The sequence below is a fragment of the Hippoglossus stenolepis genome, chromosome 18, assembly GCF_022539355.2.
Source record: "Hippoglossus stenolepis isolate QCI-W04-F060 chromosome 18, HSTE1.2, whole genome shotgun sequence".
Lineage (NCBI taxonomy): Eukaryota > Metazoa > Chordata > Actinopteri > Pleuronectiformes > Pleuronectidae > Hippoglossus > Hippoglossus stenolepis.
In genome coordinates this window covers 9,215,734-9,241,174 of record NC_061500.1, presented here as the reverse complement: position 1 = coordinate 9,241,174, position 25,441 = coordinate 9,215,734, and the positions used below count along the sequence as shown (strand labels likewise).

At 40.6% G+C, this 25,441-nt stretch overlaps 1 protein-coding gene across 1 annotated transcript in view; it reads right to left on the bottom strand.

Moving 5' to 3' along the window:
• LOC118125419 (WD repeat-containing protein 70) overlaps positions 1-25,180 on the bottom strand; it is a 35,318-nt gene extending 10,138 nt beyond the window's left edge. Inside the window, exons 1-13 of the mRNA XM_035183950.2 lie at positions 25,112-25,180; positions 24,263-24,322; positions 24,072-24,155; positions 23,898-23,988; positions 23,577-23,781; positions 22,750-22,809; positions 22,167-22,300; positions 20,737-20,890; positions 17,768-17,844; positions 11,044-11,218; positions 3,801-3,900; positions 3,353-3,437; positions 3,117-3,255 (exon numbers count right to left, since the gene is read on the bottom strand). Of these exons, the coding sequence (XP_035039841.2) occupies positions 3,117-3,255; positions 3,353-3,437; positions 3,801-3,900; positions 11,044-11,218; positions 17,768-17,844; positions 20,737-20,890; positions 22,167-22,300; positions 22,750-22,809; positions 23,577-23,781; positions 23,898-23,988; positions 24,072-24,155; positions 24,263-24,322; positions 25,112-25,136 (1,389 nt within the window). The 5' untranslated portion in view covers positions 25,137-25,180. The remainder of the gene's footprint in view (positions 1-3,116; positions 3,256-3,352; positions 3,438-3,800; positions 3,901-11,043; positions 11,219-17,767; positions 17,845-20,736; positions 20,891-22,166; positions 22,301-22,749; positions 22,810-23,576; positions 23,782-23,897; positions 23,989-24,071; positions 24,156-24,262; positions 24,323-25,111) is intronic.
• Positions 25,181-25,441: the final 261 nt, after the last annotated feature.

Genomic DNA, 25,441 nt, shown 5'->3' with positions numbered 1-25,441 from the left:
CAGGTGGTTGATGTAAACATAGTAAATAGCACATTCATCAGGTTCACTGAGTGCACGTCAACCATATCAACTGATCTGCGGCAAAAACAAAAAATTCTCTATCAAAATTAGTTTTGAAAATGGAGTAAAGGTATCGATATACTGTGACATGGGTCATTTCACTCAGATTGTTAGAGTAATAGAAAGTTTGGATCAAAGACGGCATATCGAGGATGAATTTTATGGAAAAAGTAAACAGCCAAAATCCTTAAATGCATCAATCCAAAAGTCTAGGAAATGAAAACAGTCCAGTCTGCAGGATGTGGTCCCACCCTTTCTTTGTTCCATGCTTCTCTAAACCACTCTCTGATTCTCTATGTTCCATTAATGTCAAAATACAGAAAAATAAACAAATATTTCTATGCAATTTTATGGTATTGCAGTAATTTATTTCAGCTTTCAACAACTGATGAAAACTGCCACTTAGAAGTTCTAGCACAAATAGTATTAAGCTCCAACATAACATATTTTCTATTCCCCTTCTCTGTTCATGTGGCCACTCAACACGAAAATGTTGACGCTATAACTATAGCTTTAATAGATACAAAAGGAATTTATGTAAATGTTGTTATATTCTTGCAGGAAACTGCATGGATAATTAAATGTCTTTAAGGGTAATTTTCATAAACTAAATCGGTTGAAGTTTAGAAGACCAAAAGCGTAACTTAGGTACTTTAAATCATTACCATATACATTTTAATAGGCAAGTACAATTAACCCAAATAAGCTGTTGCCAAGACGACTGGCAGCTTTTACTAGTTTCTAGAATGCACAGATCTTTGTAACACTGGCTTGGAATTTGTGGAAAATCGGCTGGATTTCTCTTAAGCACAACGGCTGAGCAGACAGGAGGAGGTTTTTCCCTCCTTCCAGCTACACCGAGCTGAAGCTTTCTCACAATTTCTCACAATGGCAGATGGTGGAACGAGTGAAAGGCCAATGGAAAAATCCCTTCCCGAATGTTTACCCTCTTCATTAAAGTGAAAGAGAAGACAAACGTCCACGGATTGATGCATGAGAGGAGGTGGGTTGTTAAGTTCTAAATAGACTCTCTGACCCAAAGTGTCTGGGGTCTCTCTTTGATGGTCTCTATAGCAATATCCTCACCACAGTAAAAGTGAGAGCAAACGTTAACTCACTGTCGTTGAGTGACACAAGTTGAACTGAACACTTTAAATTCAAGTGTGCTTTACCTGGAAAACACAGTTTAGCTCTGGCATGTTTTTATGTGGTTTCACTTGCACAAACAGTAGATTAAGACCTTAGTGCGACACAGGGGTTGCTGTCTCAGCAAAGCACACTAAAGTATTTTCAAACATTTGGCAGTGATGGATGACAGTGATGTTGAAATGCTACCTTCAGTCAGAGTAACAACAGAAATAGAGAAATCAGTCAATTCAGTTTCAGCGTAGTGTCATTTTTCTTCAAGTGTCAGCACTGACAAGGGAATGAAGCTCTCCTAGTTAGAAATTGTGCACAAAATTGAAAGTTTACACTCAGGCTTGAATCTAACAGTAATCCTTTTATTTAATTTTAAACACATTAATATATTAAAGTTAGTGTAATCCAGTAGCTAATGTTTTAATCCAAGATCTCTGAAGGGGAATTCAGGTCATATTTGGATTAAAAAAGTGACAATAACTAAAAGCAAATTATTTTTTAATTACATTTTCACTCGAATAAATTGGGTCGACCAAAACACAGCCCGCCCTCCCCTCCTCTCAGCTAGTGCAACTGTGCAGTGGTGTGTGAACTTTGTGTGGATGCTGTGCCAAGGTTTGCAAGCGAACAGCAGCTGGCTGGCATAGCAGGAGGATACATAGCACACAATCCCAACATTTGTCTCTTTCCCCTCTCTCAAACATGTTCACTCACATGGCCTATGTGAAAGTGTCCTGCCTGAGGTAGAGGGACCAAGTAAGAAGCCATTAGCCTCTGTCGGACCTCACTGTTATGACTACAGATACACAGAGGCTAAATCTGATGAAACCAACTTGAAGACGGAGTGGGAGGAGGAGCAGGGAGCTCCTCCTCTGTCTGAGGAGAGCACCTCTGCCCTTCTTTTCAGCACCTATGGCTGGTTGCCCTTACCAAATGGATTTCTGGGAAAGCAGGGATAGTCTAAATTACATATTATGCTAAAGTGTGTGGCAGCGCTGTCTGTACATGTGAAGTGAATGGAACATGCTTATTGTGTCAGTAGATAATTTAATTTCAAATATAACTTAAAGGCCAAACACGTAAAAGCGGCAAACACCGTCCTGCCAAAGGTTTGTGGGACTTACTTTCTGTAAGGAAAGGTCACATTATTCCACTTTCTCCGAATTTGCCTCAAACCATTTTGTAAGTTTCCTCTTTTACCTTCACTTCCCGTCAATAACTCCGTCAACGTCTTCTGCATTTTCCCGCAAATCGTGCTGCTGTTAATTTATCATCCTGGATTAATATTGAGAAAATTCGTATTTTGCTGTGTTGCCAGAAGTTTCCTCAGAGACATAGTGATTTAAAAGGAAAATAAGTCTAGTATGTGCCAGAGTAAAGTTTGATATTTGATTTCAATTGTAGAGACAAGAAAAACTAATTTATCTTTCTGACTGACCTGATATCAATTTTATAGACATTATTATATAAATATAAATGACAAAGGCTGCTAATTGCATAGTTCTGGATATGTCTCTCCATTTTCCTCTGGTGTACAAAACTCTACATCTTTACTGTATGTTTTTACTTCCACATGTTTGAATATCAGCTGAAGTAAATAATCCAGTGAATAGGTCTGTTTTGGGTCAAATAGGAGGTTGAATCAGAATAGTCTAATGTTAACGGCTGTCAAAATAAGACGTTAGACTACTGTTGTATCGTAAAGATATAATCATATAAAATATCTCAAGGCGTTTGTGTTTGAGACCAAACTAGTTGCATTGGGAATAAATAACTTGCACATGTGGATTCATTATGTGTCTTTTCCATTGTGTATGACTTTTTGGTTGTTTTGCTGTATAAACAACAAATCAAACATCTGAAAAATATCTAGTAATGAGAGTATTTGTGGTTGTGGGGATCGAGGAAAAACTTACTGCGTTGGTGACTTCTATTTCATAGACTTTCAGGAAGGAGGTTCGGTCAAAGAAGACCAGCTTCCCGCTGCCCTGATCTTTCTTCACCGACGTCCCGGTTAGAATAAGCTTGTCGTCTGGGCTGAAACAGCAGTCGGTCCTAATAGAGACATTTACCCACATACAACATCAGTTCATAATCCACACCCTTATAACAACAGACAGGCAGATTGTGAATAAAATGACATGAGTCTTACATTGTAAAGTTGTTGGGTAATCCAGTAGCTACATTCACTGGCTTCCTGAAGTTGCGTATATCCCACGTCTTCAGAGTGTCATCACCTAGAAAAGATATAAATAGATGAAATGTGATCAGCGAGATTTAGTTTAAAGAGTGTGTAACTTTATTAAAGATTAATTTCTTTAAAATATGTGTGCCTACTTTTCCTTACTACACAGACAGTACTGAGTTATTCCTGTTTATCTTTGTGTTAGAAACCTCTGGACTAGATTATGTGAGAAATTCTGGTGTTTTTGTTTATATGCATGTCTTCAGAAATGATCTGATGGCGTTTGTTCTTGTTTATTTGAACAATCAGGAAGGAGATGAGCTCATTCTCTGCTTAAAATTCATCGCTTCGCTGATCAGCCATTAGATAAACCATTAGACCTGAGCAGAAGAGCTGCTGTGAGGCATTGTCTTACCCCCACGTGAAGCCAGAGTCACGCCATCATAGGAAAAAGCGAGGCAGGAGGGGTCTGATCCTGGAGTGTGTGCTTGCCGACAGTGGAACTTTGTATGGACCTAGGGGGGAAAAAGAGAAAATAATGGATTAAACACTTTGATTTGTAGTGATATTTGTATATCAGGGTCTGGTGTAGGTTGGTGCTTGATGGTTCAGGAGTTATGTGTAACACAGCCGCAGTCTCAGATCCAGGTCCTGCCTAATGTGCATGAAAGTGAAAGTCTAGTACAGGGGTCACTCCTGTTTATGTCTAATTATAGAGTTGTGCAAGTGACAAAAATAGACATGCTTGAGCAAATACAGTTTCAAGTTTATTTATATGCTGTTGATATTCATAACAAGCAACTCTGAAAGGGCATTACAGGGACAGAAAAAAATAACCTGATGAAATTGATCATTAATAACACATGAAAGCGATTAACTAGTGCAGTCCTGGCTTCTACTGCAGTTTCCATAAACACGCTGCTGTGCTTACTACACATAATTAATATTAAAAAATAGTTTACAATCTCCTGATGAATTATACTATGAAACTGCCAATGTTTTGCTTCAGTAGCAGACATTTCAGTCTGTCACTGCAGTAACTGAATGACCTTTTCGTTCCGTCTTCATAACAACACAGTTTCCATTCTCTTTATCTACAAGATGCTATATTTTTAACGAGAATGTCACATAGTTGCATTTCTTCCCCCAAAAGTCCACTTATGAGAATATATTTAAATTCACTAGATCCAGATTTTTATTTAAATCTGTGACAAATGTCCCCTAAACATGTCTGACTTTCTTCATCAAAATTCCTGAATTGTTCTCAAGAGATCAATGAAAATGACAATGCTAAATTCCTCAGTTTCTATGGCATAAAAGTTTACTGCAGCCGGGTATCCTCTGCAGAAACCAGCATTTCCATTACTCATCCAAACAGCTGTTTTTGATACACACTGCCATTAAATGTAAGAGGAGTTCTCCTGTGGCACAGATTTGCGAGAGCCAAGTCTGCAGGTAATAATCCAGCTCCTGATCATCAATCATTTTCTTACACAGACACAAAGAAATGGTCAAAAAAAGAAGCTGTGTAAAAGTACAAGCAATTTGTGAACAATAAACAGCAGTGAAGGAGAAGATAACAAGCAAATAAATGATGTTTAAGTTCATGTTACTCCAGCTAGGTTTATATACAAAAATAATGTATATACAAGTCAAAAGGAATGATAGAATTTGATATTTTATTTTAGTGTTTTACTCTGGATTTCAGGGAAGCAACTACTTATTTTCATTGCTGATTCATCTCATACATTTGATAAAATGCATCACATCTTCAAGAGCCAATGATGCTGTTTTTAAATTGCTTGATTCGTCCCGCAAACAGTTCAAACTGGAAATATATTTTCTGTAGTTTTGCTTGATAAATTAACTTAATGTTTAAATCAACTGTCAAAAATGCATTAATCAGCTAATTGTTTCAGCACAATTTGAATGGCTTGTTGTCAGTGTCTTCTCTTCCACATTTACACCCCAGTGCCTCATGCAGTTTTACCTGAGCAGAGTAGAGCCAGAGATCGACCATTACTAGACGCTGGTGAAGCAAGAGCCTGAAAAGTAGGCTGGCTAACACTCAAACAAACATAACCTTGGCTTATACAGCTACACTTTCATTAATTCTCAACGGAATGCAAATAAATCACTGAAAAGGGGAATTGCAGCAACACTTGACCAAGAAAGGAGGATAAGGTATCTTAAGTGAGCACATGAGCGCAGAAGACAGATAAGATAGAGCAAAATAGAGAAACGCTGGCAGAAAAGGAGAAGGGGAGAGTGGCGCATAAGGTGAATGACTGATGTGTCGTCATGATACAAGAAGGAAACGAGGCCATACCTCACTTCCAAAGTAAATGCAGGGGAGTTAATAACTTGGACGAGACAGATAACACCGTTACCTTGATAACGTGGATTCGAGGTTTTCAGGCCTTAGCCACTAAGCCTCTACAGTCTCAGCGGGGATAATTTTCTGCTTCGTTTCATCAGCATTTTAATCGTATACTACCTTTGACTCAATTCCACTTTCCTCATTTGTTATCTCTGATTATCTACCTGTTCTTTTATTTGCTGTGCTAAAATTGAGTTGGTTAAGAAAGTCAAAAGGTCAATTTAAAGTAAAAAAGTACATTTTCTAATCATGTGGAATAGTTGGGCCATAGGCTATCTCAGGCCAAATGAGTAGCTGCTAAAGTATAATGTGAAAGGCTGAGCTTAGAGAACAGTCTGGCTTTCTATGACTGGGCTAAAACAAAGACACCAATCATGCAGTCACAGTGACTACTGCCACTGCCGTTTAATTATAGCTTATGCAAACATAACATTACCATTCAAAGAACAGTGGACGAATCCATATATGGTAGGCACAAGTAGATTGGGTCAACGAACTATGACCAAAAGGTTAAGCTAATGAACAATTATCTTGTAATTGTCTTTTCTTATGTGCTTTGCATGGAGTTCAGAAGCAAATCAAAGAATGGGTGTAGCGGAGAGGACAGTCCAGTTTCTAGTTTGTAAGAAAATGCGAGTTTCTGAGAGGAACTCTCTGCAGGGCCAGAGTGCCTTTGTTTCTCTAAAACAACTTCTTTATAATCATAGTCACAAGTTTCCTCAGGTCATCTAGTAAGAAAAGTTATGAGCTCTAGTTCGTCTCCTGATGAATCATTCTACTTAATTGTTTCTCTTTTCATCTGGTGTCTTTATTTGTAAGATTGAGACCATCTGCTTATAACACATGCCACGTTTTAACCCCTGTTTTATTGTTATGCTGCACTACACTGTGTTCAATCTGGCTCTTTTGCACTGAAGATGAATGTAGTGTGCTTTTACAGTACATATTTAAGAACATATCCTGCTCACAGACAAACTGAGTGAGGAGTAGACATTACCCTGGCCCAGAGGAAATGATTGAAAAGAAAAAAACTGATGACGCAAGGGAGTATAGAAATATATAGAATATAGAAATACCAAATAAATGGGAGGGCCGATACACATCGAAAGTAGTGCCTTTACTCAGTAGCTTGTGGTAATTCTAGCTGCGTATTGCAAACATACACCGACTTCAGCTATTTCTAGATCATATACTGCAGTTGGGAAAGCCTGAGTGTTTACTTACTATCCTGATGTTGGCTGGCATTGGCAGATGCCATGGTGTTTGCTTCCTGTGATAATCTACACAGCCGGTTTGTGAAACCAGACTCTCGTACACTGTTTGAAACTTCTCTCACGCCTTGTGACATCCTCTGTGAGCTGTGCCCTTCACTCCGGCCAAAAAGTCTCCGGATAAATCGTCATAATTGTGTTAGAATGTTTTAAACAGGTGTGCATGTATAGCACTTTATGTAAAATTGTATATACACACACATACATGCATATGCAAACTGACACACACTTGCACCTGATCTACACACATTCAGCAGCAGGAGTTGATAAATAGCTGAAAGAACACAGCATTGGGTTTCATCCTCAGCAGACTATGACAGCAATCTACCGCAGGGCCAACTGTTCCTGACCACACCGAGTATCGCAATATAAATACTGCACGGCTCTGCATGTCTCCTACTTCTATATTTTTACAGCCGCACACCTGAAAGACTTTGTGATGCCCACAGTAAAGTCAGTCGTAACATCTCACTCTGACCTTTGTTTCGTTCTGAGAATCAAGTGGCCAAACCGCAGTCCACAGCAGCTGCTCTGATCTTTCATGGAAATCAACAAGTGGCGATGGGATGTAAAGCCGTGTGTTAGAGGATCACATTGGATTAAGTGTCCGGATAATTCAATAGTGGGCTATATTAAAGGAACTGTATATCTCTATGTCTAAGTTACGCACTGTGTAGAAAATGCGATTCTCTAGTCTTGTTGTTTCCGGGTCTTTGTTCAGGAAAGGAATGAGTACGAGCTAAAAGCTGAAGAACACCTTGATGAAAAGCATCTTTTCATTGTCCTTCAGTGACTCCACATGTGGAAAGGAATGATGGGAGAAATAATCTTCTGCTGGACTGAGGTCTGTTGTAAATGTTTATGATCAAGCTGCCTTCAGATAGCATGGTGGACCAGTTTAATTGCTCTTTGAATGCTTCCACAAAGACAGATTCATGGTGTGCATGTACTCTAGCTGGTTATCAAATCCTAAACATTTTCATTGGACTTTTCTTCTGTGTGTGTTTTAATCTCCCACAGCCCCATCTTTTATGACCCGCAGAGTTGACGGTGATACTGAGCAGAGTCGCATTAGAGGATCCTTTTAGGCCGGTGACTAACTGATGTGCTGGTGATCAGTTTATGCAGGCGACAATAATTTATGTTTGACTGGAGCAAGAAGCAGTGCTAGAGTGGAGAAAAAAGTATTCTGCATTATTGATTAATTCATTAAAATTAACCCAAAGGAAGAATCATAGAATATCAAAAAAGATCAAGATAAAGTTTTCAGAAAACACATAAAACTTCATGGGGATCTGTGTTTCTGCTCATGATTAAGTATCGATTACAGAGCATATAGAGAAAACAAGAAAGAGATTGACATGTCCTCTCGTGATAACACTCTCCCACTGTGTAGTTTATCAAAACCACTGCTTCTGGGTTCCCACTTTGAAGTCTGGAAACATCTAAGTCCACCAATGACATCATAGCATTCCTCAGGTCTCTGTGGTAATGTTTTGGAACGGAGACCTGCACCCTCAATGCACAATGCGGAGTGCACATTACCTGGCATCCATTTAAATGCAGTCTTGTAATTCTGGCACCGACCCCTCTGGTCAGAGAATGAGCATGCAATCACTCTCTGTGGCAGTCCACTAAAAGAGCCGTACTTGACTCCCATCGCAGGATCAATCAACCGGTGTCAGGGTTCAAGAGCACGATGTGTCGTCCTCAATAGCTTCTCTTCAGGCTGAGCTCGAGATCAAGGTCATGTACGTGATTGATCGTGATTGATCCGCCTGCATATTCTGGCCGTGAGTAATAGCGGCGATACAACAGGAGATAGGCTTCGTTTGAGTCGGGGAGGGAGCTTGCAGTGAAACCACAGAGAGGTCAACTCCTTTTTAGGGTTGTGGCTGAATTTGAGTCAGCGGCACAGGTTGCTGATTAGGGCAGCGGGCACTGACTAAATTCTTGAGCCATTCAGACAAGACAGGCTCCAGTGGTCAGGCAAGAGACATGACTATTGTAAGCTGCTATGGGACGCAGGGTAAATATTTAGCTTGGAGAAGGAGGGGAAATATATTTTGAAAGCTTCAACCCAATCACTTGGAGTCTGCCGCTACGAGCAGCCCTGGGGTAGAAAGATGGGTGAGTGGAGATGGGAGTCTATTCAAGCGTATACACAGTTGCAGCGGAAAAAACAACCACCCCCGAATCTAACTGCATTTCGAGTTCTGTGATTTGAAAGTTGACTGTTGGGAGTAATTATCGTGTAACCTACTTCTCATTTGACTAATCTGGATAAGCCCCTCTTTCTGTCGGTTCCAACTCACTAACGGCAGCTTTATTGTCACTGTCTCTATTCTCATCTGGAATAACAGAAGCATTCAACCTTGTCCACATATGGTGCTGGACAGATGAAAAGATATGAAGTGGAACAAATGAATGAGGGTAGAAATGTGCCAAAGCACTGAGGCCAGAAGAACTTCATTAAGCTACACTCACACCTAATTGTCAATATATTCCTGATTGTCTCGGACAGTATTATGTGATATGCGTTTGTAATTTTATTTTTCATATTCAAATGTTGGTCCATAGTGTTTTCTCCCAGGTGAGTAAGTTTGAAACCATATTTACAAAAGAGCGAGCCATAATGTAAGACAATACCTCACTGGAATGGCACCTGCAATATATCTTCTTTGACTGCTGCAAATCCCCAAAACACGCTCTTTAACAGAAACACATTCATCCAGCTGTTTGTCCTCCTCTTTCCATCTGTTGTAGAGGTGTGTCTTGTGAGTTAAAAAGCAGGTGAGCAATAAACTATCAAACCTCGTCTGTAAAAGATGATCAGGAAACAAATGCAAGTGATATCCCTCTATTGCCATTACCCTGTCACTGTGACAGCCATCAAGAAGACAGACTCATGGGTAGACAGGCAAGCGTTGGTTAAGGACCAACCGTCAGTGATGTAACGTTTAGTTCTTCAGAAAATCGCCATGACAAAATGCGTTCTCCTGAGGGCAATGGAAGTCATTTATTTCCACAATGAAGATTTGTCAAGTAACTCAAGTGAAAACAGCCAAATGAGAGAGAAAAATGCTTCCAATGAGCCAAGATCAACTATTACCTCAACAATGAACCTTGAAAAATGGACTAAACACTTTGATCACTCAAATGCCTCATTAACTAATAGTGGAAAATCTGCAGAGGGAAATTGTTATCGGGCCTCCCACCAACTTTTGTGCAACTGAACTCAATCATCACACGTCAGTTAATTCGGTTACATAATCGGCTGTGTCATGCTAGTGATGTAGCTCTAGGGACAGTGATTCTGTCGGTTTGTCCACCACTTCAGTGACCCCCTGATTTTAAGTCGTCTCAGTAAATGCTGAATAATTTCCATTAAATTTGCAACATTTGTTCCCTGATCTTCTTCTCTAGTGTCATCATCAGATAAAAATCCTTATTTGTATTGTAGTTAAGATCTATACCAACAACACTAATGACAATACCATCAGCCTGAGCAGTACTTTTTGATAGGTGCCAGTTAGTGAATACTGGCCTCCTATCACACGTAACTTAGATTGTGAAAACACGAAATAGTACTGTAAACATCCAAATGTTCACATTTAGCTTTGAAACACCAAGGCCGGCCTCACAGAGCCTCTGACGTGGTTGTATTCTGTTTCTTAAGAGTTACAAAACCACAAAAGAGACTCTGAACACAGCTCAGTGCCATGTACCTGGACAGTGTGGTAACAGGGACAATATAAGCCAGGTATTTGAATTCTGGTCAGTGTTAGTGACTTGTTGACCTCTGACCTCTCTGGCCTGTGACCAGATGACCTGCATCCCATGACTCTGTAGCCAAGGCCACAGCAACATCCTACGTTTACAACCACGCTGTTTACACATTGTGGTGGTTGGTATGTGTATGTGTGTGCGTGTGTGTGCGCGCGTGTGTGTGTGTGTGCGTGCGTGCGTGCGTGCGCGTGCGTGCGTGTGTTTGTTTTCAGACTCACGCTGAGGTTTCTGTCCCAGATCTGGATGCTGCCATCTTGGCAGCCGGCTGCTATCAGCTTCCCATCACGGCTGTAGGTGCAACATGTGGGTGTGACCTTCTTTCCCTGGAAGGTGCGCGGTTTGAACACGGCCTTGTGCTTCTTCTCAGAGTTCACGTCCCATGTGCGCACAGTGCTGTGGACAGGCAGAGAATTTATCCTTAACCAACTGCCATGAATCAGTCATGAAATATCAGTCCCTCAAAACATATTTGGTCATTAACACTATCAGTCACTGTAATAAATCAGAATCATATAGAGATACAGTGAGACCCAGTCATGTTCACCTCATCTGAACATGAGGTTAGGCAGCTATGTGTTGCAGGGTGAGGGGTTAGCAAACAGCAGAACAGTAGATCAGTCTGACAGGCATGTCTGAAGCTTCCATGAAATTCTGATTTTCTCTCATACATCTGTTGAACACATTACACAAGCTGGGCGACTGAGAGCAAGGACTTTAAGTGTAGACTTTTCATATATGTGCAAATAAAAAATTCCAAACCGTCAGCAAATGTACCCACAACGATTTTTATTTCAAACACTGAAAATTTGTGTGTAAACAATAATTGTGCAATTTACACTTGCACAATTAGGGCATGTAGTATGGCCAAGTCTTCTATCTTACGCAGAGTAAAGCACAACAACATTTTTGCGTGAACTGTTAAAATAAGGAGGTGAAGGACAATAAAAACATTGGAGGAAGAAGATGATTTCGACTATTACAAGCAGTTGTCATTTTAAACCTTTGTGAAATCACCAGAAAACCAAAAATTTGATTCAGTGGTAATCAAAAATAAAAATAAATGTAAAAACAAATTTAGGTGCATAGTGGTACCAGACATCACTTTTAAAATATGGAAAGCTCCACATTAATTTATTGTAAATGCATGGCTAGACACAAAAATGTTTAGCCAACCTCTCACATACCTACAACCAACACTCATGCCAGACAGAGTGTGTCCAAATGAGTCTGTGACCCGCTGCTTGCTTTCGTGACCATCATGACCTTCAGGTCACAAGGTCAGCAGAGGGGTATAAACACACAGGCAGGGCTGCTACTAACAGCCAGGCAAGGATTCCTACACGGCTGCATACAAAGTCACAGACACACACTCAACTGTGTTTGGATAAGTCTAACAATGTGATACAAATGCCAGCTGAAGACATATGGTTTGAGCGAGAACTGGCAAGGGTCAAATAAAACTCTGTTTGATGCCTAGTTGTGTATAAATCCACACAAACCAAAGCTGTTCATAAATCAAAAAACCTCTCTCTGGGAAACACTGCGAAGGCCACGTATATAAAGAAAGTTCCCCAGAACAACATAAGGGCCTCTATGTTGTACAGTTAAATGTTTAAATAAGCAGATATGCGAGTGTGAATAATACTCTGTGGTAGCCACAGACTGGATGACAAACTGGTCCACCTGCTGCCTCACACAGACATCTCCATTTTGTTTACTGAAGACTGTGGGCACCTGTCAAGACAATGAAGACAACATAACCTTTCAACAAAACGTGGAATGCTATTTATCGTAAGGGCTCTTTCCAAAACATGGCATTGAGGGCTGTCAGTGGAATAAAGCCGAAAGGACGAAGCCCACCGGGATGAAGGCTGCACACTCTCAACCTGTCAGAACAGAGGGACGAGGGTGGGGAGGGAGAAACTGTCAGCACCAATATGTGATCCTCTAATTTGGTTGTGTAAAACGTTACATCTCCCATTAGAGTAACAAAACTCAATAATAAAAAAATTAAGTGCAGCTTCACCCAATAAAGGTTTGACCTTTTCTTCCAGAGGGAAACATCTGGGGCAGTCTCACAACTTACTCCCTCACAGGAGGTGGGTGTTTTGGGAAGGTAATTATGAGAACGCATGAGATGTCAAAATATTCATATGCAGCATAAAGAAACCATCCAAAAACATTCAAGGGCAACACCTTCCTCCTTTCTTCCTTGCAACCCTGTTTTCCCTTCAATCAGCAGCCCCCCTTTTCCCTGCACATACACTTCAGACTGTGGGGTGAATGTAATAAAAATGAGACCCATACAGCCTCAGTCATGCATGTGCACTTTACGAGGTAGCACTGTCGTTCACACATCAACTGAGGAGTGACAACTTCCCAGGCCCCAGATTTTATCTGTCTCTCAGGTTATAGGCCTAGTGGGGGTGATGGTTGCTTTAGGCTCATTTTCCCAGATGACGAGATAAGGAAGAAAGAGGGAAAAGAAAGGGGTACAAGTTTTGAACAAGGTTGTTTATTGGTCAAATTCCAGGAATGGAGCTATAGTTTGTGTTGCCCAATGGCCGGTTGACTGACTAACTGGGGCTCTGTTATGGGAAAAGCGGATTAGGAGAAAAGATGCTCCATCTTCCTTCGCAGCTGAAGAGGACAAAGTGGGGAAATAACAAGGGGATTTGGGAGAAGGCTGAACGGTGGCATTCAAGCAAGAAACACTGGGGTCATGCACTGTGGATACACAGTGATGCTGATTCAAGCAAATTCACAACATTATTACTGTGGCTCCAAGTAGCAGCACAGGTGAGACCACACAGTACAGTACAGGTTAAAGAAAATGCTTGAGGACAAGAAGTCAAGACAGCTCTTCAGATTTAATCAAGCAATGGCTCCACAAGGAGGTGGCCTGATTTTCAGTCCAATTAGATAAGAAACCCGCACACACACCTAAGAGCCAGACGTTAGTGTCAGTCAAAAATTCAGTCATGACTGTAAGTTGAAGAAGAGTAAATGCACTCCTTAAAAGGTATGGTATGTGCATTCTTGGGCAGGATATGCAACGGTTGCATTGTAAGGCCGGCAACAGAGATGCGCTGGACTGTGGATGAACCTGATGTTTCAAAATAATGTGAATCGCCCCAACATGCTCGCACACAGTTTGTAGTGTCTGTCCTCACTCTTCATCCTTGCTCTGTCATGCAGCTCACGGCAGTGACGCCCTTTCTCTTCAAAAAAAATTTTAACTAAAGAAACAGATAATCTACTAACTTGATATCACAGTATGTCAGAAATAACGAATTAGGACACACAGGATACATAAGATGAGAACTGTATAAAATTCTGATATATATAAAGTTTAACAACACTTAAAACGCAGAAGCGAACTACCCCTGTGCAAAAGAGAATCATTGAATACTGGGATTTATTCACACTCTTCTCTGTTTGTCTTTTCCTATTGCTGTGGATACTCTCCAAAGACAATTCCGGAATGTACCACATGTGTCACATCATGTGTTTGGTTGGAGCACATGACAAAGACAAACAGTTTTTTCCTCATCAGTAAAGAGGACCTGCCATGTTGTTCTCTGGGTCTCCTTGCATACAGCAACACATCCAAGTCCAGCTGCAGCGCTGACAGCAGGCCAACATGGAGGGAATCCCTGGCATTCAAACCTCCTGGATACATTCTTCTAATAGTGTGTTTTTGTGTGTGCACATGCGCAAGTGTGTCCCAAGCCTCAACAGAAGTAACATGTGTGCCCAATTAGAAAGTCGCCGTTTGTCCGCTCCTTTGCTGCAGTGGCAGAAATTTCAGCCACAAAAAGAACAGAACGTGAATTTTTGGATGTTCTCCTGAGGCATCATGACAAACCAAGGATCAGCGATGTCATGTACTTAAAGTCAGTATTGCAAAGTTTTCCTCAAAGATAGTTTGATTTGTTATTACATTGCCAGTGTGTTTCTTAACCAAATTTTAAAGGATTTTTGAGAGCCTGGTGTTTAAAATTCCGTTCATTAGAAAAGGCTGCAGGTCCCAAAATACACCATTGACACAAAGTCTCAGTCATATTTCAGTTTACTTCAAGTTTAATCCTGCCAAAGAAATAGTTCCACAGGGACTAGACTCGGCACAGAATGCCTTCACTTTCTGAGAAATAAAGCTGCGCTTTTCAAACAGGTGTCCAGTCTTTCAGCAAAGACCCGGTTATAGTGGCTCTATGCTTATTACACACTTGGCAGCCCTGGATGAATATTGTTGGAAAACACTGTGCTGTTTTACAATCGCACAAACTCTAGGAACAGAATTTCAGAAGAATGTGAAATGTTGACACATTCACACCGCCCTGAGCAGTAAATGCTTTTCACAGACTCAAGTCCAATTCTGCTCCAGCCCCTTTCAACCCTTTAGTGTGCACAGACAATCACCACCACCCTGCTGCTGCATTTTCAAACTGCTTCATCAGTACTTCCCGCTCATCCAAGTCCTCTCAGAGAAAAATGTCAGGGTTAATGAAATCCTTCAACAAGCTGGGAGGCAGTTCTTCTGAATGAGATTCCACACAACTGGGGGGATCTTTAATTAAGGAGCTGGGCGGTCCAGTGATCATGCTTAATAACCCATTCACATAAACACAACAAAGAATCTCTAACTAGGCTGACACAGAAGAAAGGCAGAGGTGTTGGGCTGATGTTTAAGCTGACGCAGCCAGTAGCAGGCACCCGCTGGTGCTATTGGCCGACTGCTGGTCTGTTCTCAAGAGGCCTCAGCAGACAACATACCTATTCAAACGATGGCCCCGAAGTGGATGGACCAGCACACAAAGTGGTGACGAGGCCATTTTGTTCCCAATAGACAGTAGTTCCGGGCTGTAGATTAACTTTTTACATTAGTTGCACTCGCTGCTGCACCATATTTTTTCAGCTGCACCAACACAATTTAAATGCACTAAAAAGTTGTGCTTCACAAAAAATTATGCTACTCATGACTTTCTAAATGGAGTATTTGGACTTGGATACCACTGCTGACATTCTAGCTAGTTACTGAAGCCAGAAGCCACATTTCTGTGGGAAAACAAGGGGGAAGCTGTTATTGTTGAGGAGGAGTGAGCAACTGTCACTTCTGAATGTGATAGACTGACACTCAACAAAGCCCCACTTTACTAAAACTGAAATGAGAAATTGGACCATATAATTCTTTTAATTTAAGATTTTTTGAATCACTTCAAGTCCTGGGCCCTGTTTCAAGACGCAGAATATTTCTGCTGAGTAAAATCCAGAAACCCCACATATCTTGGATGGAATCGGCCCACAGCCTATTGCATTTTGTCTGGCTTCACATACAGACGCAGGGTCTGTCCTTGATGCAACTAAACAAAAACCTATGCATGCTAAAATTCTGAACATTATAATCAACATTGCTGTGGCCAGGCCCTCACCACATGACAGAAACAAGGATTTTAGTAACATGATCTGTAAGTTTGGCACCTGTTCAAACCCTGGAAGCTACATTTTGTCGGCATTGGGGGAATAAGGGGGACTGAAGACGTGAGAAGTTTGTGGGGCAGTGGGACCACCAACAAAGCAAAGTAAATCACTTTATTGGGGTAACCCCTGTACTGAAGTGCACATTATTACGCATCAGTACATGTGCTATTTGGTAGATTAAATAATGGTTAGATAAAAGACAAACCTCTTCCACCTGTTAATCACTACAGGCATTCCCTCTCTTCATCACTCCCTCGTTCTATCGCTGAGGTTCCTGCTGACCTGCTCGGCTGCTGTGAACCTTCCTCACATGCAGCTGCTCTGCCTGTGAATGGCTCCCTGTGCGCTCCCCTCCTGTGAGCTGGCCAGGGGCAACACCCAGAGCTAATGTGCCAGGGGAGGATTTCCAGAGCCTCAGTAAGAGCTAAATAAACCAGCCTACACATCTGGGAGAGCGGGAACACTGGTAAACACTGGGCTGAGGCCTGCCCGCAAAGTCGGGCCCTTGTTTCCACTTAATGATGATAGCCCTGGATTTCTGCACTGCTGCCTGTCACACTCACTTACACTCATCACTGCGCTCTCACTCGCAAATATTCACACACACCTGTACACACAGCAAAGGGTTATAGCTTCCGCAGCCAAACTGGTTGAGTGCTGTTTTTAGTGAGACAGAAAACTTTGCTAAGGGGAACAGAAAAGAGCGCGCGTGTGTGTGAGCGACATCCTGCAGTGCTGCTCCGAACTAAACTGAATGGCAGTACTTGGACGATGTCCGTAATAAAATGTGACCTGTATCGAGGCTGTGAAGCCAAGCTACTGTCTCCAGAGTCTGGATGAGAGGCTGGTGACAGAGAGGAGGGCAAAGTAAAGTCTGTTCAGTCAGTATATTACCTCGGACAAGGCACACACGAGTTATAGTCCAATTCCAAATAAATGTTTGACAAGTAAATCTTAATATTCAGGAGGTGTGTCTATGAATGTAATTGTTAAATATGCCACAGAGCAAAACAAAAATAAAACACCTTTCACCTGCTGAGATAAATAGATTCACTACAGCGGAATATTTAAAGTGTCATTGTAACACATCATGCTAATTCGTATGGGGTAATGCAACTAAATCAATTATTTACAGAAACAGATGTACATATGTAGATAGCACGGGGCAGCATATAGATTTTTCTGATAGTAACTTGTAAACACAGCATCTCCTCTTTCATGAGGTAGATACTGTTTCCGTACCTTACAGATTTCCTAAATAATTATTATTGGTCGTCAACACATTTTAATGGTGACGACCAGCAAACACACAGATGTGCCTGTGCCTCTTGAGGCCGTTGTCATGACTGTTTCCCCTTCAGAAGGTTTATAGGATTAAACCATGATTATCTAGGTTAGTAGTTAGTAGGAAGACAGAGGTAAATTGTTACAGTCTGGTGATTACGCTTATATCAAACTCACCCGTCATTGGAGCAGGTCATGAACTCCTCTTTCATCTTTGGATGCCAGCAGCCACAGTTCAGCATAGCTGTATGGCCCTGAAAAGAGCAGAGTGGACATTAGAAATCTGCTCCCATTCAGAGTTGCCATTTGACCTAAAATGTTTTTCCAACTTTAGACGAAATTACTAAGAATTGGCCACCAGGAGGATCCAATGAAGGCGAATTAATAAAGATTAATGGGCAAAAAAGGAAACTGTTCTTCATTGTTAAATTTTTAACCAAGACTGATGCATTAAAACATTTTTGTGACAATACATTTAAATGATTCTGTTGTGTGGAATACAAGGCAACTGTGAGGCCTGTATTCAGAGTCAGATTAAATAGTTCCCAGGGAGAAACAATTATTTTTATTCATTTGAATTGACCCTAAAGGACTCTTCCATCAGGAAATGACATTTAATTTGATCATTTTGTGACCTTGACTTTTGGCTTTCATTGACATAGGTCACCTTTCAACTGAACGACTGAACCCTGGAGCAGTGCTGCATCACAGCTTCAAACAGAAAACGAGTGACTTTTAGACATTTCCTCTTCTAGAGAAGTCCTGTGGAGAATTACTCATAACAAATGACTTCAGAGTGGAACAACCCAGAGAGAGGCCTCCCCCACTGACTGCCAGGTCAGAGAGGAAGAGCCTTCAGACATGACATACTGCTATTTGACAGGATGCTTAAGAAAGCACAGCCTTGCATGAGCAGAAGTCAAACCGAATGCCATTGGTATGTGTGCATCGGGAAGAGTGGCCTGCCTGTTCACTGTCAAATACTTTAAACACACCACTTCAATGATCAATAAATAGGAACTACCTAAGTTGCCTTTTAATGACTAAAATGGATTCATAATAAATTGCTAGTAGTTAAATTTTATGGTAAAACACACTATCTATATGGGCTGAAAATGGCTCTGCTGTGTCTCCGCTCTTAGCAGTAACATCAGTATAAAAACAGGAGCACCATGATTAAGTTAAAGGAGCTGCAGCATTCCTGAACAAATCCGATTCCTTTTCCTCAACAGTTTAGGGCAACAAATTGCCAATGACTAAAGAGAAGCAGACTGACACTCATACCAACAGTAAACACATAAGGAGCATATTAATGACAAACAAAGCCAAGAATAGAGTCCTTCCTGATAACAAAAACAGACTAAGTGAGGCTAATACTGGCATGCTCTGTTTGTGTTCATGGAAACTGCATTGAGTATAAGGCTACAAAGGTTTCTGTAATTGTCAAGTTTTAGTTCAGGAGCACTGAAAGGATCAGCTGATCAAATACAATTTGGAGCTGCACAGTCAATGAATCAAATGAGTCATCAAGGAATGAATTCCAACTTGAAAGAGCAGATCACTTGCTACCATTCTTCTTCAGTTAGCTGAAATCATAATATTTCCCACAGTGCAGAGAGAAACCAATCAAATCCAAAAGCTGCTTCTGTTCATTCTAAAGAAAACTTGCAATAACAGATGCTGGAAACTTCTTAAGACTCTCGTGAAGATATAGAAGAGTGAGAATATAACAGGGAAATGTACTGAAAATATAAAAATCACATTGCAAATAGGATCACTTCTATATAGTGTTCATTTAGTGTGGAGCAGGTGTTGATTATGGAGTAATCCTATAATTTAGTGCCAGCGATAACAACTTAATCCCTTCATAGTCAGACCCTGTCAACAGAACGCTGGGTGGTATCTTTCTGTTGCTTCGTGGTGAAGTTCTGAGTTGAGATCCTCGTCTCAATTTGGCCGAGTCAAACTAGTTGCCTTGGAATTTTTTTGTGCTTTTGCTGCTTTTCAAGGATTTTCCCTCTGTCTTGATTTTTGACTGTTTACCAAGAAATACCTCACTGCGTGCATATGTGTGGCAAATCACTCCGCACAGTGTGATGAGTGGGAGGCAAGTAATTGTCTGTCAACAGAGACTGAGTAAGGGCACGGACTTAATTATCACACGAGACACAAATGATCACCTGGGACGCTGTCAGCCTGCCAAAACGCATTTTCATTGAACCAAACTCGGCCTTCTGCACCAGCTGGAACTGAGCAGTACAAGAATTTGGGACAACCAGGAAAACACTACTTGCAATCAATGGGCCTTCACTTTCAGTGATTCATATGGGTGGTATAAACCATGTCTAAATGCGCTGCAGCTGACACAGATGGTTAGTGACCACCAATATAGCTTTCTTAAACTCTACGAAAACCCAAACATGGACACTTAATTAAGATTCTCCTTTGTAGATGCAGGTACAAGCAAGAGATGAACCGCAACAGGCCTGAAAGCACGTGGTGGTCCTCTCCCCCTGAAGCTGCCTCTGGCTGGTCACATAGCACAGACCATTATCATCACATACAACAGAGCAGCTCACAGCTACACCTTGCTACCATTATTTGTTGGCAGGTTTAACCCACAGAGCAGGAGAGCGGAGATCCAGCCTGCATTTAGATTTAGCAGTTGCTCTTGGGCAGGCTGCTGTTGCAATAAAAATGATATACATCTCACATCTTTAAGATTACTTCCAGGTTATTACAAACCTTGGCCATATTTTTTATAGTTGAGGACATAATTTCGATAGGTAACACTCCTGAAGTCTGGGTATACACCGACATCCAGCGAAAGTCGGACAATTTAAGAAATATCAAACAAGTTTTAAACTAAACAAACCCCAGTTTAGTTTAACATATTTACAAGAGAAGCAGAATGAGAAACAGTGAAATTATTACCCAAGCTGTCTGTTGTAAACATTCATCTCAGTTTAAAGACTAACATCTTGATTTTACTCATGTTTATTGGCCCTGTGGTTGTAGTGATGACGCTGTGATTTGTAATCAATGCAAACAATTGACAAAACTATGAAATCAGACCCAAGGAATAATGAATCCCAATTATATGTGAGCACTATTGACAAACTTATTATATTAATGTATTGGCATACCTTGGTGTTAGCCATATCCACAATGTACTGGTCTCCCTTCACACACTCTATCACATTAAAGCCGTCACGGTCCAACACCTTGGCCTGCGCGTTACCAGATATCACCAGGATGACATCACCGGTCACACTGTACTGCAGAGACTTGATCTGATGGCTGAGTGGAAGCACAGACAGGATACATATGTAAAGGACATCCAAGACACAGATAATTATTTTAGATTGGTTTTCTGTGGTGCTGATAAATTCTGATAAGTGTTTTGGGTTTTGTTTGCGAACCATCTGTGAGCTGTAATTGTACAAGACTTCTGCATGAGAAAAAAAACGTTGTTATACAAGAATCAAGGACAAACACTAGATACAAGTAGCTATAGGAACAAAACAGCACAACATCTGATGTTCATCTGATGATTGGTCTTTTTGATCTACGACAAGCAATACATAAACACACTAACGCAGAACGGAGGATCCAGGCATTTTAAACTAAGAAAGGGAACGAATAACAACAACACACTCTACGAAACAAGTTACATTTAGATAATATAAACAAAATAAAAATCTGTTACAGATATGTATCACGCTAAAAAACATATGGCATGCACATTTAAGGTGTATTTCGTGCTTTTCATGATGAATGCGAGTTCAATGTTTTCAATTTATACACTGAATAACACTCTTGTCATTCTACATTGCACAGCAGTGCATGCAAGTGAAGAGACAGATAACTATCTGGACCACTTAACCAGAGTGAGATTAGCAATTCAGGTCAATATCAAATAGCATTAACACAGCAGGGGGTAGATGAGGCACGAGGATTTCCGTGCAGAGAGCAAAAAGTTCCATCGCTGAAATGAAAGTAAGGCTATGCTGTTTTTAACTGTGAGATTATGGCTTCTTTGGATACTCATCACATAGCCCAAATTCTCAGATTCTTTATTATTTTAGACAAACTGAGTTCAATCGTTGCCTTTTTGAGTCCGGAAAGGAAGAGTGACCTCAACAGCGCAGGTTTCTATATGAATCCCAGCTTGTTAGTAAACCAAACAGGCTACTGGATCTCATTGTAATCACATTAAATTTAGCGTGTATTTTTGTTAATAAGGGGAAGCCTGCTCCAGCTCAGCCCTCCAGTTCCCAAAATCAAATAAGAATCTAATCTTTGATGATGGCTTCAGTGAAACACAGAATAAACACAGAGAATCACACAAACACCCACATATCTGAACCATCTGCTTCTGAAAGGCTCATTTTGAATGAAAAGAGAGGATGTCACAGAGTTAACATGAGGCTCAATGAAGCTCACCAAATGTGTGTTTGTGTATGTGTGTACACTTTGGCACGCTGAGTGTACTGGATGTTTGCATGAAAGTAATTAGCCACATGTTAAGCAACTGTGTTGATGTTGCATGTTGCGTTCTCAGAAACTGACTCACCACTCACAGGGCTGCAGGGACCTGAAGGCCTGCAGAGCCTGGTCCATCCCAGCAAAATCCCAGAAACGAACATCATAATCATATCCGCCCGTCACCAAACGAGCTCCAGACGGGTCCAAGGCAAGAGCCGATACCTGAGGAGTCAGTTGTGTTATTTACAACTTAACGACAACTAATAAACCTGCTACTTTCATTTGTAAATTATCATTTGAAAGAACCCAACCAGCTGCAGAGGGTTGGTTAAGCTGCAACACGTTTTTTCACAGTGTAATAATAACAATTCCTGGAAAGGCAGCAGAATAGATATTGCACAAATAAAAGCAAATATTGAAAGTTGTTTTTTGTAATGAGTGATTACGTTAAATATCTAAACTCCACTCAGCACTGGATCTGGGAACCACATTGTCTCTTTAATGAGGACAAAGACAACTCACTGACACAAGGAAGAAAAACAGACTGATGCTAATCTTGTTACTGAAATCCTGTGCAAAGTTCGGTCACCTTGGGTAAAATTCCAGTAACTGATTCAGATCAGCAAGACACAATTATAATGACTTGAGTGCTGAAAGAAAGAAGTTCTTACTGTCCTGGTGCCGTGCTGCAGAGTGATCTCATGAGTGTCTGGAATTTTCTTCACTGGATTCTGTGGCAGAAAGTACAGATTAGGTGCGTGGTTACAGTTCAGCTTTTCACTCAGCGATTCAATTACACACAACAATTTAACTTTAGTTGGTTCTGTGACAAAAAAGCTGACAATTACTGACTAGAAAGATTCACGCTTGCAGCCTGCAACCTATACCAACGAATCGCCACACTTCTGAGTAACGCTATATTTTACATGCCGATACATATTAGCTGCTAGGAAAATATTTACATTTGAAATAAAATAACAAATACACATTAGAATTACTTGTAAGCAGCACATGGTAGTTGTGTCTTCATTTATAGAGAAACTTTTTATATGCAGTCTTTGAGTATTGCAAATATATTTTCTTGTGCTGCCATCTAGTGGTGGACTCCTAAAATCACAGCACAATACCGGACAAACTGTTGCCTTTACAAGTCTATTCGACAGGAGACATTTTTAAATGTCACAGAAGGAAAATCACAAGTGTAATTAAGAAAATCAATCATGGCTGAATTCTGTTAAGAAGCTTCATTTTAAGGGTTGTGGCATTGTACGTGCTGGCTCACTGTCAATGTACTGGACACTTCAATGTAATAGAGCATTATTAATGTTGTTTCTAACACTTGCGCTTTACAATGTAAAAGGCCTGTGTGAAGGAGCAGGAGGAAAGATGGAAGGTTTTAGTCATAACATATTAAATCTAAAAGAGATTCAAGCCGAGGACTCGACGATTGTGATTTTTCATGAAATGCATTCTGTTAAATGGGTCATTTCCGACTTACGTCCTCATCGTCATCATCTGCCTCCTGATCATCATCATCATCATCATCATCACTGTGAGCCGTGCTGCCTGTGTAACCTGGAGGAAGAGGCGGTCCCACAAGCTCATCATCATCCTCATGTTGACGAGGCACTGGCGGCCCAATAACCTCAGAGTCTGAGTCAGAGTCTGAACCACTGTCACTGCTGCTGTCACTCTCCTGTTTACTGAAAAAGTAATCAATCAAAAAGAGCAAAAACCTGTCTTACACTTGAATGACAGTGGCAGCCTGACTAAACTGTAATTCAGTGTTCATTCAAACAGGTTAGAAATAACTGGTTACCTGGAAGCAGTAGCTGCAGCTTTGACTGGTGGCTTGACCGACTTGGAGCTCTCCCCTTCCTCCTCCATGTCAGTCTCCTTCTCTCTCTCCTCTAAGGGATGCGCCAAATCACGATTACACACTCACTGATATCACTACACAGCTTGTCATTATCATACTTGTCGATAAACCCACCTAACACACGCTGACTCCTTTCAACGGCAGTTCGTCGGGTCTGCTCAAAAATGGCATCCAGGTCAAATGTGCGGGCTTTCTTACCTGGAAGGGAACAATGACTACGATGACTCATATTGTCAATGAATACAAACACGAGTAATAAAACAAGCACATGAAATATTTGACTATATGTGATCAGCTGCACATACCAAACCCAGAGAATCCCATGACCGATGCAATCTCTCCATCATCGCTCATCTTGTCTGATGCTGCAAAAAGAAATCGAAGAACAGTAGTTATCACAACCTGGTTTATATCATTATATATTACTATAACCAAGAAGGTTAAGTGCCCCCTGTTTGTTTGTAAACAAGATGAACACTCAAAATACAGAATGCAGTTTGATTGTGTTGTTTGTCATTCATTGGTTTCCTGAGTCATGTGAACTCTACAGCTTGTAAAAGTACTGAGTATGAAGAGGATAAAAACTCATAAATGACATTTTAAACAACGACAGCCATACATAACAATATAACAACAGGGTACACATGGTCATTAGCTTCATGTAGCTAAGTGTGCTACAGTTACAAGTACAGAGAGAAAACAGTGTTTTAAATACAGATAACTTCATAACACAAAGCACCGACACACTTTATAGGTTATAAAACAACACATCCCCCAAAACGCTTCACATCCGTCCAAGTAGCTTTAAAACTAGAAGCATGTCATAAAACGATGGAATATTAACCTGTACCTGTCAGCTAGCCACGCAGATATCAATTAAATATGGACGGTACAAGCATAAAACACCTTTAAGACGATTAGAGCTAAAGTTAAATACAGTTAAAGAGTCTATGTTGGTAAAAACTTTTTGCTAACATAGGAGCTAGCACTAACAGCTAGCTTCTGTCTGTTTTATATCATTTTCTAGCTAACGGTTTACAGCTAGTTCATGTTACACAAACAGGAAATGCCGCATATTACACCGGCTCACACATTTAACTTGTTTAAAGTTAAAACACTAAACTTATAGACGTGTGAGAGCAAACAGCAGCTACCTTCTTCCACTCTGCTGGGATCCATGTTTTCAAACTGCGACGCTTACCTCTGACCCCCGGAAGTTCTTCTTCTTCTTCTTCTTCTGGTGCTCGCAGCGCCGCAGCTGCTCGGTACAGGATTTTTTTTTTTTTGTTGATATAAATATTTGTGAATATTAATAAAATGTTTAAAAACACACATGACGATTCTTTGTTTAAAATAGAAAATAATTTTATTTAATCTTTTATTTTATTTTATTTTTGACACACATGAACACACATCATTTGATTTTGTTTTTAAGTAGTCGACAATATGAGTTTATTTTAATGACCGATGTTCAACACTGAAGA